The sequence below is a fragment of the Eupeodes corollae genome, chromosome 3 (genome assembly GCF_945859685.1).
Source record: "Eupeodes corollae chromosome 3, idEupCoro1.1, whole genome shotgun sequence".
Taxonomy (NCBI): Eukaryota; Metazoa; Arthropoda; class Insecta; order Diptera; family Syrphidae; genus Eupeodes; species Eupeodes corollae.
In genome coordinates, this window is record NC_079149.1 from 122,897,235 (window position 1) to 122,914,473 (window position 17,239).

The 17,239-nt window shown below is 32.9% G+C and overlaps 4 protein-coding genes across 6 annotated transcripts; 2 read left to right on the top strand and 2 right to left on the bottom strand.

Annotated features, from left to right (window-relative positions):
• Positions 1-2,094: 2,094 nt before the first annotated feature.
• Positions 2,095-8,285, bottom strand: LOC129949856 (protein hook). Its single transcript, XM_056061542.1, has 11 exons — positions 7,979-8,285; positions 7,469-7,899; positions 7,127-7,408; positions 6,726-6,977; positions 6,468-6,654; positions 3,356-3,474; positions 3,168-3,280; positions 3,045-3,097; positions 2,806-2,982; positions 2,632-2,734; positions 2,095-2,459 (listed from the first exon to the last, which is right to left on the bottom strand). Exons 1-11 carry the CDS (start codon positions 8,127-8,129, stop codon positions 2,324-2,326), a joined length of 2,004 nt encoding a protein of 667 aa, XP_055917517.1. The 5' UTR covers positions 8,130-8,285; the 3' UTR covers positions 2,095-2,323.
• Positions 8,286-9,825: 1,540 nt separating this feature from the next.
• LOC129949869 (uncharacterized protein C1orf50 homolog) lies at positions 9,826-11,042 on the top strand. 3 transcript variants are annotated; one of them, XM_056061563.1, is made up of 5 exons: positions 9,826-9,912; positions 9,996-10,042; positions 10,105-10,274; positions 10,349-10,510; positions 10,578-11,042. In XM_056061563.1, the coding sequence occupies exons 2-5, from the start codon at positions 10,006-10,008 to the stop codon at positions 10,770-10,772; spliced, it is 564 nt and encodes a 187-aa protein (XP_055917538.1). In that variant the 5' UTR covers positions 9,826-9,912; positions 9,996-10,005; the 3' UTR covers positions 10,773-11,042. The 3 variants fall into 3 exon arrangements, with proteins under 3 accessions (XP_055917538.1, XP_055917539.1, XP_055917537.1); XM_056061564.1 differs by lacking the exon at positions 9,826-9,912 and adding an exon at positions 9,915-9,933; XM_056061562.1 differs by lacking the exon at positions 9,826-9,912 and having other exon boundaries at positions 9,915-10,042.
• Positions 11,043-11,084: 42 nt separating this feature from the next.
• LOC129949861 (uncharacterized) lies at positions 11,085-12,617 on the bottom strand. Its single transcript, XM_056061549.1, has one exon. The coding sequence runs from the start codon at positions 12,483-12,485 to the stop codon at positions 11,088-11,090; it is 1,398 nt and encodes a 465-aa protein (XP_055917524.1). The 5' UTR covers positions 12,486-12,617; the 3' UTR covers positions 11,085-11,087.
• Positions 12,618-13,877: 1,260 nt separating this feature from the next.
• Positions 13,878-14,941, top strand: LOC129949866 (very-long-chain (3R)-3-hydroxyacyl-CoA dehydratase hpo-8). The gene has a single exon (XM_056061559.1). The coding sequence runs from the start codon at positions 14,029-14,031 to the stop codon at positions 14,761-14,763; it is 735 nt and encodes a 244-aa protein (XP_055917534.1). The 5' UTR covers positions 13,878-14,028; the 3' UTR covers positions 14,764-14,941.
• The last annotated feature ends 2,298 nt before the right edge of the window (positions 14,942-17,239 follow it).

Here is a 17,239-nt window from a genome sequence, read left to right on the forward strand (position 1 = left end):
AATCTTAATTAGTTGCAAGTTTTGACCTGCCACATGTTAAAAGGGTTCTTAACTGAAATACGCAAAACGGTATAAAAATCATTTTTGATCTTCTTACAAATTTGTAATCTTAAAACTAAAAAATACTAAAATAATTTAAATAATAGTAATGCGGTTATGTCCAAATGTAAGCACATACATAAACTACCAACCATTAAGATAAGGCCACACATTTGGCCATGACAAAAGTTCCACTTTCTGTAGCTGTCAAAGTCTTTCCATAGCATATGTGTACTTCAAATTAATTTAAAATAGTTGTTTTCAACACTCTTTTAGATATTCTATACAAAAGTTTTTAAAAGATCGCACTTGCAAACTGCTGCATGGAAATATTCGCAATATCATCCTTTTTTATACGATTTTTTAGTAGTTAATTATTTGATATGGAAATTCCAACACTCGTTTCCACCAGTTATAAAAAACCAAAACTTATTGCAAAATTTAAAAAAAAAACATAAAGGAATCAAATTCGAACATGGTTTAAAACTTAAGGTTAAGTGAAATGTTCAATAAGTCATCTCATATCTGAAATTGTGAAATGTTCGTGAGATTTACGAATGATTTCAATTGTTTCTTGCAGATAAAGATTTTTACTCTGCAAAATCATAATACAATTTAGTGTTAAGGTACATATATATGTTTTGTTTTCCTTATTCAAACATTTTGTTGGTTTTAATTTTAAAAACTTTATTTTTGTTTGCGTAATTTAATACCAACAAATAATAAGAACAAACATTTCCTATCGGTGTAGTGAAGAAAAACAATTTTTAGAAGTTTTACAAATGATTTAACGAACACTTATTCCTAATGCTGCTTTCGGACTTAATTTAGTTCGATAGCAAAATAAAAATTTAATAATTGAAAACTTTTGTAATTGGGCGCATTTCTTTATTTAGAAAATGAGATGTGTTTAACTTCCCGATTATTTATAGAATCTATTTTGTATGTGTTTATAATGGTAAAGTCTAAAATGAATTTATGAAATTTTGCAAGGCTAATTTGAAAAAGAATTCTAAAAATCATAAGAACTCTTATAACTTAAAAATAAAGCGCAAAATATAAAATTACCTTGTAAGTTTCTTGGCTTCAACATATTTCAGAAGTTACTATCATGTTTTTTATATTTACAGCTAGGTTCTATACTTCACTTTCACTCGAAATGAAATTAAAATCGTTTCAATCGAGTTCTAAAATTCATTTTTACCGATATCGCTTAAAAGATCACGCTTAATGAAATTTGAAACTTTGAAATGTCTTCTTTTAGTTGAACAATGTTCTTTCAAGACACAACAAAGCAAATAAAATTTATTTTAATTTCACTTGAAGTGATTTCGAAAAGTATCGAAGTTATGAAATCGATCCAATGATGAAACCCTGAAAACAATTTCACTACATTTTCAATTCCATTTCACTCGATTTCGGGAACCTTTAAAAATTTCTTTAAAAATCAATAAAATTGTTGAATATTTTCCAAATCCAAACCTATGAATACTCCCTGTCATCAATATTCCGTTTATATTTTCAGTGTTTTTAAAAAATTCTCATAAGTTTTTAGTTGCATATAAACCTTAAGGGAACCCTAATTTACCCAACTTTCGCCTTGAATCAAAAGTAACAGGAAAGCAAATATTTAAATTGAATATGTTACTTTTGTAACCTCCTTTTCATCACATTATTTGACTTCTTCAATGCAAACATTATAATGTCTTAACATTGAATTGATTAGATTAGCTTTCGGTGAAAATCTTAATCTTAGAATTATACTTTATTCCCTTTACACAAATAAAATCTGAGGTTTCATCTGAAAATCTTTGAGATTTCTTAGAATTTATTGATTTCAGCGAAACAAATTAAGATTGGAATGGAACATGTCCTGAGAAATTGCCACGGAAACCCTTTTAAATTATTATACCAAAGAGATAACTTGCTAGTCTGAGGAATTGTGTTTTGAGCAAACGTTCCCGTTTTGTATTTATATCACCTAAAGTGTTATTAAATGAAAATAAAAACAGTTTTTTTTTTTCAAAATGTGTAAATATAATATATATATATATATTTTAGTACATAATAATATCTTTTCTAATACAAATGAGTGAGAAACAAAAATTTAATAAACCTAATGTGATGAATTTTGTTTTTGTTTTTTTGATTTTTTTTATAAATAGGATATAAACTAATTTGCAATTGACCACAAAATAAAGGAAATCGAAGAAAACATTGTGTTTTTACTTAAAATAATTATAACAATATTATAGAATATAGGGACATGCCATGCAAAAGTATGTTATTTGGATTTGAAAGTGTTGGTTTGAGGTTTTCGGGGTGCTGACTGTCTTTGCCTGGCTAGGAACGTTTGTCCTTGACCCATAAGCATTGCAAGTTTTGTATCGACTGCATCACGTTGTGCATTGACGCTAAGCCTATTAGAAAAAATAAAAACAAACAACATAAATAAGAATCGAAATATAAAAGCAAATGTTTCTATTCGATTTTTAGCCAAATACATTTCGCCTACGTACGACAGATGAGCTCATCAAAAATATATTATTGCGCCTTTCTGATAAACATAAATATATAAGAATTTTTGTTTACCTGTAGAAGGCTGTTGCCATTAGTTCTTCTTCCATTTTGCTCATGCCAACTTTGTTTTCTGTTTCGGTTTCTTGGTTTTTTTCTAAACCAATGTTTTCCATAACTAAAATCAAATAAAATGTATTAGTTTTTTTTTCTTTTTTGTTGTTTTAAAAGAGATGTTATTTTCATTACCTGTAGCTATTCTAGGATCTAGATTTTTAATGACTTCCTTTGCCTTTTCAACACATTTTCTGTACTTTGCATCGAATGCTAATAGTTCCTGTTCTCTTGCTGATACCGTGCTCTCTAGTTTAGTTATTTTTCCTTGCAAAGAAATATTTTTCTGTACAAATTCTTCTAATTGGTAAGCTAAAAGTTAAATCAAAGAAGTTAAGTGAAAAATACAATAAATAGTAAAACAATTGTATTACTTTTTTGTTCGTTGAGTTCAATTAACTGTTTAAGGTGTTTATCTATTTCACCACTGAAAAATAAAAAAAAAATATAAAAATTACAATTAAATCTTTTTCTAAAAAGTTATTTGGAATTCTTACTCCTTGGGCTCGATTTTAGTTGATGCTAATTTCAAAGAGAGAACTTGCTCATTTGTGGCTTTGAGTTGTTCCCTGAGATTATCATTGCGTTTATTTGCATCATCAAGCAATTGCTAAAAAAGTGTTTTTTTGTTAATAAATGAAAAATCAATTTAAATAAATGTGGTGTTTAAAAATATTTATTTTACCGCTAAAGCTGTTTGTCCACCTTGGCCTTCACGTAAGGCTTTATTTTCAGCTTCCAAACGTTCGATTTTCTCAATCAAAGCCGGTGATTGAAGTTCCTTGGACATTGTGTTGCCACTTTCTGCAAAACAAAATTTGTGGTTAGGGTTAAAAAAGAACTCCTTTTGAAAAAAAAACTTAAAATACAAAAAAAAAATACTCAGCACTTTATTTTTAAGTTTTTTTTTATTATAAATTCGCATAAAATATATGCGGAAAAAGCAACATGGACACTGGACAGTAATTTTTTTATGAATTTTTAATTTGCAAAAGTTAGATCTTTTCAGAGAAATTGCCACCTTAAGTTTATAAGCGCCTTTTTTTGGATATTTATGTTGTTAACTGAAAAAAGGGTCCATTTTTTAAAACTTTTTCATGCTCTTTTTAATTTTAAATTTCGGAAAAGGTTGTTTTTAACGCATTCTCACATAAAAATTGGCAAAGCCAAAAAGTTCAGAAAAGTTAAAAAAACAAGCTAGAAACTGAATTTTTAAGACAGAGAAAATATATCAAATTTATTTAAACGCAATTACAAAGAGGTTTTAACAAAGTTTCTATCATTAGAAATATCACCGCAATAACCCTTAACATGGGTCACGAAACATCAAAGAAAACCTTTGCCTAGGTTGACATGAGATACTAGAGAATAGAAGGGTAAGTGGAGGTTAGGGTTTGAGCATTTCTGAATCATCACGAATACTCTGGGTAGGCTTTATTCTAGCTCGAGATCTCTGCTCTTTTTCCTGATGAATTTCGCAGCTTCGCTTTTCGCTTGACTCTCTTTGTAAACTTAGGGAGGAAGCACTGATATGAAAGCCAAAGATATTATGTGCGTTGTTAGTTTTATGTGCGTAACATTCTTGAGATAGGTACAAGGCGGCCATCATTTGTATGGCAATGGGGTAATCGAAAGACAATTTGTGAATTATTATAAATTGAAATGTTTTCTAGAAGAAAGCATGAGCTAATGGGCGCTGCTAAGAGCTGGTGCAGAAGGAGAATTTATTATTATTACTAATATTTATTAACAAGCAATTTAAATTACAACTAATATAAAATCTAACAAGCCTAGCTGCAGAGACTATTGGCTTATTTGCTTGAAAATTCAAGTTACAATTTTTGCTTTTTGCTTTTTGAGAAACTCAGTAATATTATTTATTTGTTAAGCTGGAATTTTTAAGGATTTCATATACGGGAATATTTTTAATTTTTTTTAAATTATGGGCTGCGTCAACAGACAATGTACCAAAAGGTTGGAAGGTCGTTTTTGTTGAGGAGGTGTTGGTGGGAAGCAGTAGTGCGTACAAGTCGAAGCCTAGCGAAGTTGGTTATTTTTTGTTTCGAATAGTTATTAGGGTACATCGGCGTATATTTTAAGGGGTTTATATCCTTGTAGTAATGGTGATATAGGCTCCAGTGTGACTATTTTTTGCAGAAGATATCATTCCAATATGCTTCAGGAGGAGGGATTTGGTGAAAATGTTGAAGGTGAGTATTTGGCTGAGTTCGCTGCACTGACTGTCGGAATTTTCGTTTCTGAGTATTCCAACATGGCCTGGAGTCCACATTAGTTTAATGTTTATTTAATTTTATGAGTTGATATCTAATTTCGTTGTTAATGCACTTTTCAGAAAGATTGGCTGCAGCTTTGAAGTACGGCAAATGCTAAAGACCGAGGCAAAATCATCACTCACCGTATAAGATGTGGTGTTCGGATTTTTAGAGCCATCGGTGAAAATAAATCTCCATCCGTCAGATCTTATGTCAGAGGCGATACATAAATAAAGTTTGCGATACATAATAAAGTTAGCGACATGTCTGTTTGCTCTTTTTATTTTTTTTTTATGTTTTTAGATCCAATATCAGCGATTCAGGATTTATGAACCATGGCGGGTAGCTTGGGGCAATGAGTCGTTTTCTTTGGTTGGCATATTGTTTTTTTTTTTTTTTTTTTTTTTTTTTTTTTTTTTTGATTTATTTATTAGTTTAAAAACTCTTAACAATAACATTTTTTACTTAAATCATACTTAATTTTAAGCAATATTATACAGTATTATCTTTTAATAGAGGTTTTAATAAAAATTTAAATTTATTTAAGTTTTGCTCAGTCTTTAAGTTAACCCTTGATTCTTTAAGAATTGTACCGATGGCGGATGGAATACGTTTAGTTAGTTTGGAGAATATTAGCGAATACGATGCGGTTCTGGGAGTCGTTCAAATCAAGACTTTCTTGTAAAATACTCGAAAACTATTTTTTGTAGAAAACAAATAAAATGTACTCACACGTTGTGGCTCATACTATTCTATACAAATCAAAGTAGGAAACTTTTTTCATAGAGTAAATAGACTTGGAGAAAAACAGGAACATCGCTACGCAAAGTACGATATTAAAAAATGTGTGATAGTATGTTGGGGCTCAGTTTTTGTTTTATGTTATTCTGAAAAAAATGTTTTTATTAGAGATCTAAGTTTTAGAAAACAAAGCTATAAAGTGGAACCATTGGAAAAACGAAGCTATTTTGTATTTGCATTTTGTGTATACTTAAAGGTTCCGAGTACTTTAACCTTGGGCACAACAGACACCCACCCCCTCCTAAAATGTTTTGATCGGGTCCAAAATAAAAGGACTTTTCAGGGAGTGTTAAGGACATTTAAATGAAGGTCTTCTCCAAAATTTAATCGAAGGTAGAACCAACGGGTTTAAAAATGGCCTTTATTATTTTCAAGTCATCTTCATCCCCATCGATATCAATTTAATCATGACTGACATTAATAACGTCATTGATTTTTAAAGGACCAAGCTGACTCCCTTGAGGAACTCCCAAGTTTCTAAAAGATTGAATCAGATTTAGAAAACCTGACGACATCTCAATATCAATGGTTTTCTAATGTAAAATGAATGCTTTTAAATTTAAGAAAAGTAATGTTGAGACTGTTTTTATCCAAGATTTTTTTTCTGAGGGTTGTTTTCTTGATTTTAGTAGGCTTAATTATAAAAATAAGAACTTTCCTAACAAAAAGCTTAAACATCAACAAATACCCAATACAAAACCATCAAACCAAAAGTAAATTTACCTCTGCGGGTTGACAACTCTCCACATTTTAATTCATCCACCGCCTCTCGTAGATTATCTCTTTCCTTCAACAAACTTTCCTTGGCTCTTTGCAATGCACTCAAATTGCTTTCCAAGTTTTTATTAGTGAATTCTAATTTGTCATTTTTGCTCAATTCATTATCAAGCTTTGTATGAAGTTCTTGGATCTACAAATTAAAAAATCAAAATCATTCATTATACCCTGCTAAGCATTCAATACAAAAACATTTTGTCTTACCTCTTTTTTGTAAAGCTCAACTTGTCCCTTAACGGTGGCGAATTTTTTTGCATCTTCTTCAAAGGCAGCATTTTGTTGTAAATACTCCGCACTTCTGTCTTCGAGCATTTTGATTTGTTTCTTTAAGTCGTTATGATCTTCCAATTTCTTCTTATACGTTATTAATTGTGTCTCGAAGACTTTTAATTTGTCATTAGATTCTCGAAGAATATCAACTTCGTCTTTCAACTGTGACAATTCTGCCGTTTGTTGCTGTTAAAACATAAGCCAAACAGAAAAAAAGTAAAAACCAATGAATCAACAAAAATATTGATTTTGAAAAATATATATTTAAGTTATTTCCTTGAAATGAGTAAAAATAAAACAAAACAAAAATAATTATTCATAATTTAATTAGTTACCGTGAGTTCTTCAATTTTTTGTTGTAAGGTGGTTAATTCCTTTTCCTGTTGTTGGGTTTTCATTTTTAAATCTTCTCGAGCGGCTTCTGATTGGAGGAGTTCCTCTTTAAGGTGTTCCATTTGACGGCGTATTTCGTTGTGACGCGCAGAACCCGGTGTCATTGGTCCCAGCGATGTTCCATCTTCACCGATTAGCGCTGGGTTTTCATGTTTTTCTAATTCGATTTGAAGCTTGGCAAGTTCCTGTTGGATTACTGTTTTTTCTTCCACTAGCAGAACAATCTTAAAAAGGAATTAAGTATTAATTTTAAGGACTCTCACATCCTTCCCAATCTAAAATACCTTCTTTTCTGCTTCGAAACACTTTTGCGCCAAAGCATCTCGTTCCTCTTGGAGAACCTTGAAGTCAAAATTCACCATTGATATGGAATTTCTCGATGGTGATGAACCCTGCAGCGTCGATTCGAGGTCTTGTAGGGCCCGCATAATATTCTGTTGAAGGGACTCCTCCAATTCCATTATCTGAGTGATGTAATCCTGTTTGTCAGCACAATTCACGGCACAACCCAGAAGCAACTGCAGTAGACGCTCCAATTCGATCATATCCGACTTTTCTGCAATTTTCTGAGCATCTGGACGGGGGTATTCGGACAGAGTGTAATTCAGAACATCCGTGTAGTAATCGTAAACGCCCTCGATGACTTTTTTCATGTTGCTCATTTTCAGACGCCAATTGGATCCACAATCTGATCTTATTTTCGAGAGCCATGATTCTACAGTTGAAAATAAATTAATAAAAATCGAATATTTGAAAAACTTTATTCGCAAATTTGCCCCAATTAGAATAATTACCAGTAAAGGAATCTGGGGAAAATTGATTAAGCGCCTGAGCCAGTGCTACGCCATCGCTAAGTTGTTCAGCATTGCTATGGGGGGCTTTGAGATTCAGTGTTTTAAACCATTCTATAAGGCTTTTGCACATTTCGATTTTTTCACCTTCCATTTTATATAGATTGGTATTGAAATAAAACAAAAGTTAAGTTGTTTTTTATTCGAAGAAAATGGGTTCAATTTTAATAACAAAAGTATAAAAAAACCAACAAAAACTTTCCCCCACACAAAACACAAATTTTCAATATTTTTCCTGCTGACAACAACGAAAATGTCAATTTTATGAGTCAGCTGACAGATGGAAATTAAGGGGCAAACACATTATAAGCATGAGCAGAAGAAAATTATGTTTTTTGCACAATAAACGGTTATGAACCGATTCAAAAAATAAAGGACTTTGCATGAATTTCGATGAAATGAGAAAAATAATAAAGCATTTGAAAAGAATTTTAAAAGATTCACAGATTTAACAAATGGAAAAAAAACTTAATAATTGAATACAAACTTGGATTCTGATGCTCTGAAGAATGGTTTTATGTGGCAAAAGCAAAGAAAATCAACACCCACTGTGAAGGAATTTGAAATTATCGATCAAACAAATCGTGATTTCCCCTTCTATTTTTGATTAAAAAATAGTTTCTAAATAATGAGAAGTATGAGGTCATGGACTTAACCTTCAGTTTTTTTGTGTACGTTTGTGATAGAAATGTATGCCTTCATGATTTTAAGCTTAGATAATCAAGTCCTCTCAATGGGTGAATAGTTAGGGAGAGTTTTAGTTTCGATATGGAAAAGCTGATCATTTTTTACGAAACATCAATGGATGTGTATTTTATTTAAAAGGAGAGTGTTTATTATTACCAATGGATATTCATAAAATTCACAAATTTGCAAATTTATGTCCTCGGTAGCCTTACGAAAGCCATATTTAAGTTCTGGAATCAATTATGAAGCTCTGACATATATTTCATGTGAACCAATGAAAAAAGCTTATATTTGCCAAATATAAATCTCGGTGGCCAAGGATCACTTCGAGAAATAATACTAATTGAGAAGATTTTCTTTTTGAGCTACAAAATGGACAGCAATATTTTTTTAAGTGAATTCCATCAACTTCAATTCGTTGCTGGGAGGAATATCGTTCAAATATTAGTGATTACGTAGTTTTTACTTTGCAAATATTAATAGACGGTACGTTCAGAAGTCACACCTGCCCATAACAGAAGCCATTCAGAATGAAACCTCTTATTTGAAAATTTGAATATCCATTTCAGATATACACTCGCTTGTAATACATCTCTCTTCTTAACTGAGTCCAAGCATAAATTGCAAAGACTTGCAAAAATATTAAAGTTTAAATTAAATACACATTTTTATCATCAATATTTTGTCAAGTGAAAAATAACCTTTTTCAGTTTTTTTTTTTGTATCCTTAGGAAATTTTTATTAAATTTTAGCATTTTTTAAACTTCATTAAAATGTCAAAATTAACATTTCTGCGTTCACTACGTTTTTTATTTAACATTTGCCATCCAATGCCACATTATATATATCTACTGCAAACAAAAATCCCTATTCCGGTTTTCTACCTACATTGTCAGATTTGTCAGTAGAAAAAATTTAAATGTCTTATGATCATGTGAACTTATAATTATGTGTGTCACTTATACCATAAACATCATTTTAAGTTTGTGCCTTTAAATTTTATGAAAAAAAGCATATTTTTAAAACTTTCACTCTACATTTTAATCCATGTCGAGTGGAAAATCAGAAAAATACATTTCCTCGTCACCCTGTATCCCCAATGTCGAAATTGTGTTTCAGCCTCAAGTATGTAAACTGTCAACAACAATCTGATTTTTTTGACGTTTTGATAACCATACAAACACGCATAGGTAGGTGGTGAAATTATTTCCGTAAGAAAAATTTGTTTATTTTTCTATGCATTTTTTATTTTATTTATTTTTATAATGAAAAGACAAGCCACAATGGAACGTTTATCATATCAAGTTGCAGTTAAGAAAGGTATCTAAATATCTGAAATTCACAAACTATCTTCCTCTAACCAATAATCGTTCTATTTTTAGCGCAACTCGTCGAAAGAAATCCAATGCCAAATGGTGTGGGCATCATAGATCCTAGTCGAGTATCAATGCATGATGCAAATGATATTATTTCATTGGCAACACAAATTCAACAAGCCGATCAACATCTCCAATCGAATGCTTGTGGAAAATTAACTCTTATCCTTGATCAGGTAAATTTCCATTTCCATTTTCTCTTCTTTAATTTGTTAACTCCAACAATACTTTTATTTGGATGATGAAAAAGATAAAAATGCTCCAAGCTCAAGCTGCTTCGATTTTACAAGAAACCGAAGAAAGTCGCATTCTACATGGTGCCGCTTGTAATTTCGCGAAAAAGCCTGGAACTATCTATCATCTTTATCAAAGGTCATCGGGTCAACATTATTTTAGCATGTTATCTCCAGCAGTAAGAAAACAATCATATATTTGAATATTCTTTGTTTGCATGTAAATAAATAAACGTACGTTTTCAGGAATGGAATGGAGCATGCGATCACAAGTTTGTTGGAAGCTATCGGCTAGAATTTGATTCAAGCTGGACGCCTATGGACAAGATCGTAGAACGTGACGAAAAGATGCAATGGGCACAAAAATGCCTTAAGGCTCCGTATCCAGAGAAGCATACTCAACTTTCCATTGAAAGTACATTTTTAGAGAAAATGGAATGAGGTTGAAGGGAGAGGAAGTGTGATTATAGAAATATTTTTATTTTATGCCTTTTTTCTAAGTTAGGACGAAATTTATATTAAGCATGAATAACTTTTGTTTACAAGTTTTGAGAAAATATTCATTGGAACAAAAATCCAAAGCAAGTGAGACTTAACTGTGTCTAGATACACCAAAAATACCTATTTGTTGCAAGTTCTCAATTAACGAAAGCGAATTAAACTTATTTTGCTAAGAATGTACCTCAAATAAATATAAGCCTTGAAAATGTTGCTTTCTTCTTCTTTCTGAAATCATTAACAACACAATTTTATCGCTCAGGCAATTTTAATTCGTAATCTTAAAAGTACATAAACTAGAGAACTACATAACAACATGTACAGACTTAAAATAACAACTGTAATACTGGGACTACGCCCGCCTGGTTCTAAGAAAATATTAACGCAACCTGTGAGGACATTCGCCACAAGAAAGAAAACCAATCCATTGCGATTTGTTGCTTCCATCAGCGAAGGCAGCTTATACTCTCCCGACTTTGACCACGCAAAGAAAACATAATCCGAGAGAATTATATAGAAGAAAAGTAATGTCAAAGCGATTGACAGTGTCCAGGAGACATATCCAAAGTTAGCAATGCGACGGGAAATTTGAATTGTGGGGATACAAATGAATGTGATAATCCAAGCGCAGGCAGCCATCACAGCTAATCGTTTCACCTTCTTCGAGTACTCCTCGACCATGAGGGTTGTTTCAGAAAATAACATACGTCCAACGTACATGGCCAGCAGATAGATTGCTATGAATCCAGGAAGTGAGCAGAATCCCTCTCGATTTGCAAGAAAGAATGTCGATCGATCCTCTTTTCGAAACATGACGAAATCAGCAATGGAATTAAGAAGAAGACACTCGTGGGCTGTGAGAATGAAAACCCCCAACAGGAGCAATTGTAATTCTGATCCCACAATTGCACTGATCAATCCACCGAAGAGCTTCGTCAATCCTAGAGTGAAGAATGCATTCATGTGTTTGCCATACTCTGTGTCGTCTTGATGGTAACCGATGGCTTGAATTACAATCGTTCGGGCTAGACCAAGAATAAAAGCGGGTCCTACCATTTTGGGGATTTTAAGGAAGTCCTTCCGGGTTTTTGGAGGCTTTGAAACGATACCCATGCTCAAGACAAACAATCCAATTCCAGTGTCCATAAGGCCCACACCATAGTAGCGACTTTTACGGAACGATTTGGGGAATGTCGAGAAGTCTATGGCGAGAATGCAGACAGCTGTAATGATGTTGATACTGGATCGAATCAAAGTTAGGGACTTTGGTTGATTGCCAAGGCTTATAACTTTCTGCTTGATTTCCATGGGAGTCAATTGGCTCCTCCAAAGTGTCACTCCCGTCAAGATCATCAAAATCACGCAAATCCCCTCAACATATGGATTGCAAATCGTCACATTCAAAACTATTGGCACAACAATCAGTACGAAATCCAAAACATATTTCCATGTTTCTTTAGAAAATTCTATTTTCTGCGATACTACGTGAGAGGCAAAAACCGAGAAATATGTTGGTAATATTGTAAAAAATATATGAACAACAATTAGAGCGGTTTCTAGAGGTTTTGTTGGCTTCATGGCTGAAGTAGCCTCACAACTATTCCCATCGTTATCATAATAATTTGCTAATCTAAATGCTGCACAAGTAGCTTTCATGTTGATAGTGATTTGTTGTTTCTTTTTTTATTATCAAATCAGTGGTAATAAATATTTACATTAATCTTTAAAAATAGGAAAAAAGTTGAAGAATGTGGAAGTGGAAGAAGTACTTTATTTATCATGTTTTGGTTTTTGTTTACTTTTATTTTCGTGATGTCATTTTTGACATATGATTTTGAAGGGAGTCCAAGAGATGTGTTTAAAAAAAATAGGTTTCAATGGGTTTACAGAACAAAGTTAATATTAATTCATTTGTGTCAGTCAAATTTATAATATTTCATACTTTAACAAATACCTATCTCTAAAGGTCAAAAAATTGTTTCTTATTAACTTTCTATAGGAAGTTATTAAAATTGACCCAATTTGTCAAATTCAAAATTTTGATATTTCTCGGGATGACGTTTTTTGTCGCCTATACCATAGAAATCAAATTAAAATAAATAGGGGACTTCCAAAAATTCAAAATGACTCAAATTTCATTGCACTATATGTTGATAATAGAGACGTCAAAAAGAATGTAAAAATAAAACTAATTTAACGAAAGTGAAGTCCACTAAATTGAATCAACAACGTAAGAAAATGACAGAAAACATAGCATATATTGTTTTTGACGGTTACCTATAGAAAGTTTTCATGAATTTTAAGCTAAGCTCGTTCAGAAGTTGTATATTAGAAATTCCGTTGCAATTTTAACATGTTTCATGCTTAACTTTGTAAAATTAATACAATGCTTTGTACTGATTGTAGGCCCTTTATTATGTCGTTTCCTTATTTTAACTCGCTCAAAGTTTCCAGAAACTTCAATCTACTTTTAGTTGTTGGCACCTTAGTGGCTAAATGCATGCTCCCCTTAAGTTTATTGACAGTTATGGCCTAATTTCTTAGTAAATATGTAAAACCAATAGTACTATCACCTGGGATACTCAAAAGTGACAGAACTCAATGGTTATGGAGACATAAGCTCGTACAAAGATTTTTGATTTAAATCCTCCAATGCCATATCAAAGTAGTTTTCATGTCTACTCTTGTTTAGAATTTTGTGAAAAACAAAACTGGTATTCAGCTGTTTGAAAAAATCCCGTTTTCTCCTAAGAAAATAATTGCTTTATTCGTTTTTTCCTTAGTTTAAGGAAAAGACACTTAATTAAGCCAGAAGACTATAATGGTTTACTCCAAATTAATTTTCTTTACATAGAAACTTAAAAATAATTCAATCTAATAATAAAAACACCATTAACTTATTATCTTTCAAAAAGGGCGTTATCCCTGAACGAGCTCATATTATTATAATTTGCTGTAACCCGAAACGCCGCTCAAAATTGACAACTCCAACAGAAAACGTCATTTGACTTTTCATCACCAAAAAAATTCTTCGCTATCGATAGCCGAAGCCGCTTAATTACCTAGTTTTAGTTGGTAGAAGAAATTGTACACTCGTAGTCTCGAAGCGGTAGTGAAAGCCAAAGCTGAGTGTTAAGAAAAAATCAGCCCACAGGTGAAAGTTCAATTTCAAAAACTTCTTATACTCATACGTAGCACAATGTCACAGTCAAAATCGGCGAAACCAAAACAAGAGCAAGGCTTCCTAACCAAAGCCTACCTCTTCGGTTACAATGCATCACAAGTGGTCGGTTGGAGTTACATCCTTTATCAGCTCGCTAACTACTACTTCATTGCCGGACCGGAATTCCGGGCTAGCATTACCCTGTGGGACTACACAAAGTTGGCAGTGATCGTTTTCCAGAATGCCGCAGCAGTGGAAATTGTCAACGCCTCATTGGGTTTGGTCAAGAGTAACCCAGTGATAACAACGTTCCAGGTCCTGAGTCGAATGATGGTCGTCATCGGAGTGGTTATGGCCACTCCAACAGGTAAAGTGTCACCTGGTCTGCCAATTGCCCTCCTCGCCTGGGCTGTTACCGAAATCATTCGTTACGGCTACTATGCCCTGAATATCGTTAAATTGGTGCCACACATCGTGGTTTGGCTGCGTTACACAACCTTCATCGCTCTCTACCCAATCGGAGTGACCGGAGAATTGCTGTGTTTCTGGTGGGCTCAGAGCTATGCCCGAACAAACAAAGTGTGGTCAACGGAAATGCCCAACAGTTTGAATGCAACATTTTCCTACTTCTACCTTCTGTGGATCGTCATGCTCCTGTATATCCCCCTATTCCCTCAGATGTATTTGCATATGTTCGCTCAACGCAAGAAGATCCTAGGTGGCGGTAGTGCGGCAAGCTCATCGAAAGACAAATCGAAGAAGACTCATTAATTATTATTCAGATTCAGCGACGAATTAACATGAGTTCAAAGTCTGAACCCTAAAACGGGTTCGTTACCATTTCTAATATGCTAAGTAGATATTTTTGTTCAATTTTCTTAATTTTTGTTTTGTAATTTGTATAAATAAAACGTACAAAGGTGTGAATTATTGGTTTTTGAGAACTTTATTTTGCTTGGTTTTTCATTTCTTTGTATACGCTGGTTTTCATTGAAGATAACAAAAATAATGCACATTCTTGCGAAAGTTCGAGTTCCAATAAAATGTTATCTAGTTGGTAAGATAGATTTCTCTTGAGTTGGGTAACTAACATCAATAAATTCCCAAAATTATACAATTTCATAATGACCAATTTTATATTGTATAAACGAAATAATTAATATGCTTACAAAAGAGTCAACAGATAAAAGAAAAGAAAAAAAGCAAAGGTCGATAAAAAGTTATTAGCCCATACAGGTGCGTATTTATAGCTATAGGAGCCTTATAGAGACATATAATTTTAAAGCTCTTCTTGTGTTTTTGAAGGTGTAGACAGAGTTTTCAAAACGGAAGGCGAATTCAAAGTTTATTTACTAAAATGTTATTAATTTTTTATTTGTTGGAAATAAGACAATTTTAAATATTTTGAGAGCAAAATTAAACTTCAGGATTTCAAGTCAGAGAACAGCAACATTTCTATGTTCTATGGGTCTGAATAAATAATCGAATTCTTTCGAAATCGGAAACGTTGTCACCGGTCAAAACACGGTCACAATAGAAAATCTCACAATTAAAATTTTCGGCTTCGTAAAATTTTTCGATAACGATATGGAATTCGTGATGGGCTGCAAAAACACGTCCTTTTTTAACTTATAAGCAATACCATACATAAGTTTTGGAAAAAACTCTTTATATGTTATGGGATTTTCCATTTTAAAAATAAATCAATTTAATTTGATCTAGATCTGTCAAAAAACAGGTTTCCCCTTTTTTGTATTCCATAGGGCAAAGTAAATTGATTAAAGATTTAATCTGCAGGTCTGGATTTTTCGGCAAATTTACTCTTTGCACTAATTCATGATTTAAAAAAAAATGTCGAGCTGGAATAATATTGCACCCAAAACTATTTTATTTTTAGGCAGTAAAAATAAATAAATTAGTGGCGACGCGTCCGTAGGGACTAGCTTTTTACAATTCTAAACATTCTTGTGTGCAAGTCATTTGAGAGATGGAGAGACGTATAGTTTGTTTGTATGACGAATCCCAACGCATTATTTGAGAAAACAACTTTGTAGGTGACATAAACAGGGATTGAAGCCATTTCGAATAATTACTGTCGAGCTCTTAACCGAGTTCTAATAATTGATGAACGTATTCACATTAAAACATATTGTTGATATATAATTTTTTCAGGACAATTGGAGGAATTCCACCTGGTCCAGAGACAAGAGGAATAATTAATTTAAAATAAAGTCAAGTAATGTCAATTTTTTGTTTCACATTACTTAAGTATTTATTAAAAATAATCTGCAAACAGACTTGGAAGTATATAAAAAAATTCTATTTGAATGTCTATGTCGATTTCTGTCAAGAGGCAATACACGTGAAAAAACTTAAGATGGTACAAACAGGGATTGAACATACATATGACTGGCATGACAATATTACGCACTAACCATCACGCTTGGTGTACTTGAAGTACTCAGTTAAGATAATTTTTCCTATTCATGAGATATTATTGGAAAGGTTATTTAACTCTTCAAAAAAAGGTTTTCATGGGACATGATTTTTATGAAATTTTTCAAAGTACCTTTTGTATACAAAACTCGTTTGAAATAAAACGTTTTCTGCCCAAAAAAGCCGCAATACTTACTTACTTAGGTCATCAGACTTGTTAAATCCTTTGGGAACCCCTTAAGGGGCATAGACCTTTACTACGCAACATTGTATACGGTTTCCGGAGATGTGTTTCAGCTCCCTCTAACTTTTGCCTAGTGACGCTGATTCCGCCTCTACTGCCCTGCACCCTGTGCTCCAGCTCCAGCTCTTCTTCCTTCTTGTGTGAGCGGATTCCACTGCATTGCTTGGCCTGTAATGCAGTCGTTACCTTTTTGAAGCGTTTGTACAATCCATTGCCACTTACGCCTTCGTATTATAGAGTCTAAAGGTTACTGACCTGGCCTTCTAGGAAGGACCTCATTTGATATACGGTTTGGCCAGAAAACCCTTAAAATGTTACGAAGACATCTATGAATGAAGTTACGAAGGTTTGCAGTTTTCTTGTAATGGCTGAAGTAGCCTTCTAAGTGCTGCACCCATAAAGAAGCACAGATTCGACATTTGTGCGAAACAGTCGTAGCTTTGTTCTTAAGCTGATACGAGTTATTCCTCCAAATTTTCGACAACACAAATAACGAACTCCGCTATTGATTTGCCCCTGCAACAGATGACGTCTTGTTCGGTTCCGCCTTCGATGGAAACAATTGGC

Coding starts and splice junctions, on each gene's coding strand:
- LOC129949869 (XM_056061562.1), top strand. CDS start 9,988: ATGAAAAGACAAGCCACAATGGAACGTTTATCATATCAAGTTGCAGTT. Junction 10,275..10,348: donor TAACTCTTATCCTTGATCAG/GTAAATTTCCAT, acceptor ATGATGAAAAAG/ATAAAAATGCTCCAAGCTCA. Junction 10,511..10,577: donor TTAGCATGTTATCTCCAGCA/GTAAGAAAACAA, acceptor GTACGTTTTCAG/GAATGGAATGGAGCATGCGA.
- LOC129949866 (XM_056061559.1), top strand. CDS start 14,029: ATGTCACAGTCAAAATCGGCGAAACCAAAACAAGAGCAAGGCTTCCTA.
- LOC129949856 (XM_056061542.1), bottom strand. CDS start 8,129: ATGGAAGGTGAAAAAATCGAAATGTGCAAAAGCCTTATAGAATGGTTT. Junction 3,281..3,355: donor GTGGACAAACAGCTTTAGCG/GTAAAATAAATA, acceptor ACACTTTTTTAG/CAATTGCTTGATGATGCAAA. Junction 3,098..3,167: donor ACTAAAATCGAGCCCAAGGA/GTAAGAATTCCA, acceptor TTTATTTTTCAG/TGGTGAAATAGATAAACACC.
- LOC129949861 (XM_056061549.1), bottom strand. CDS start 12,485: ATGAAAGCTACTTGTGCAGCATTTAGATTAGCAAATTATTATGATAAC.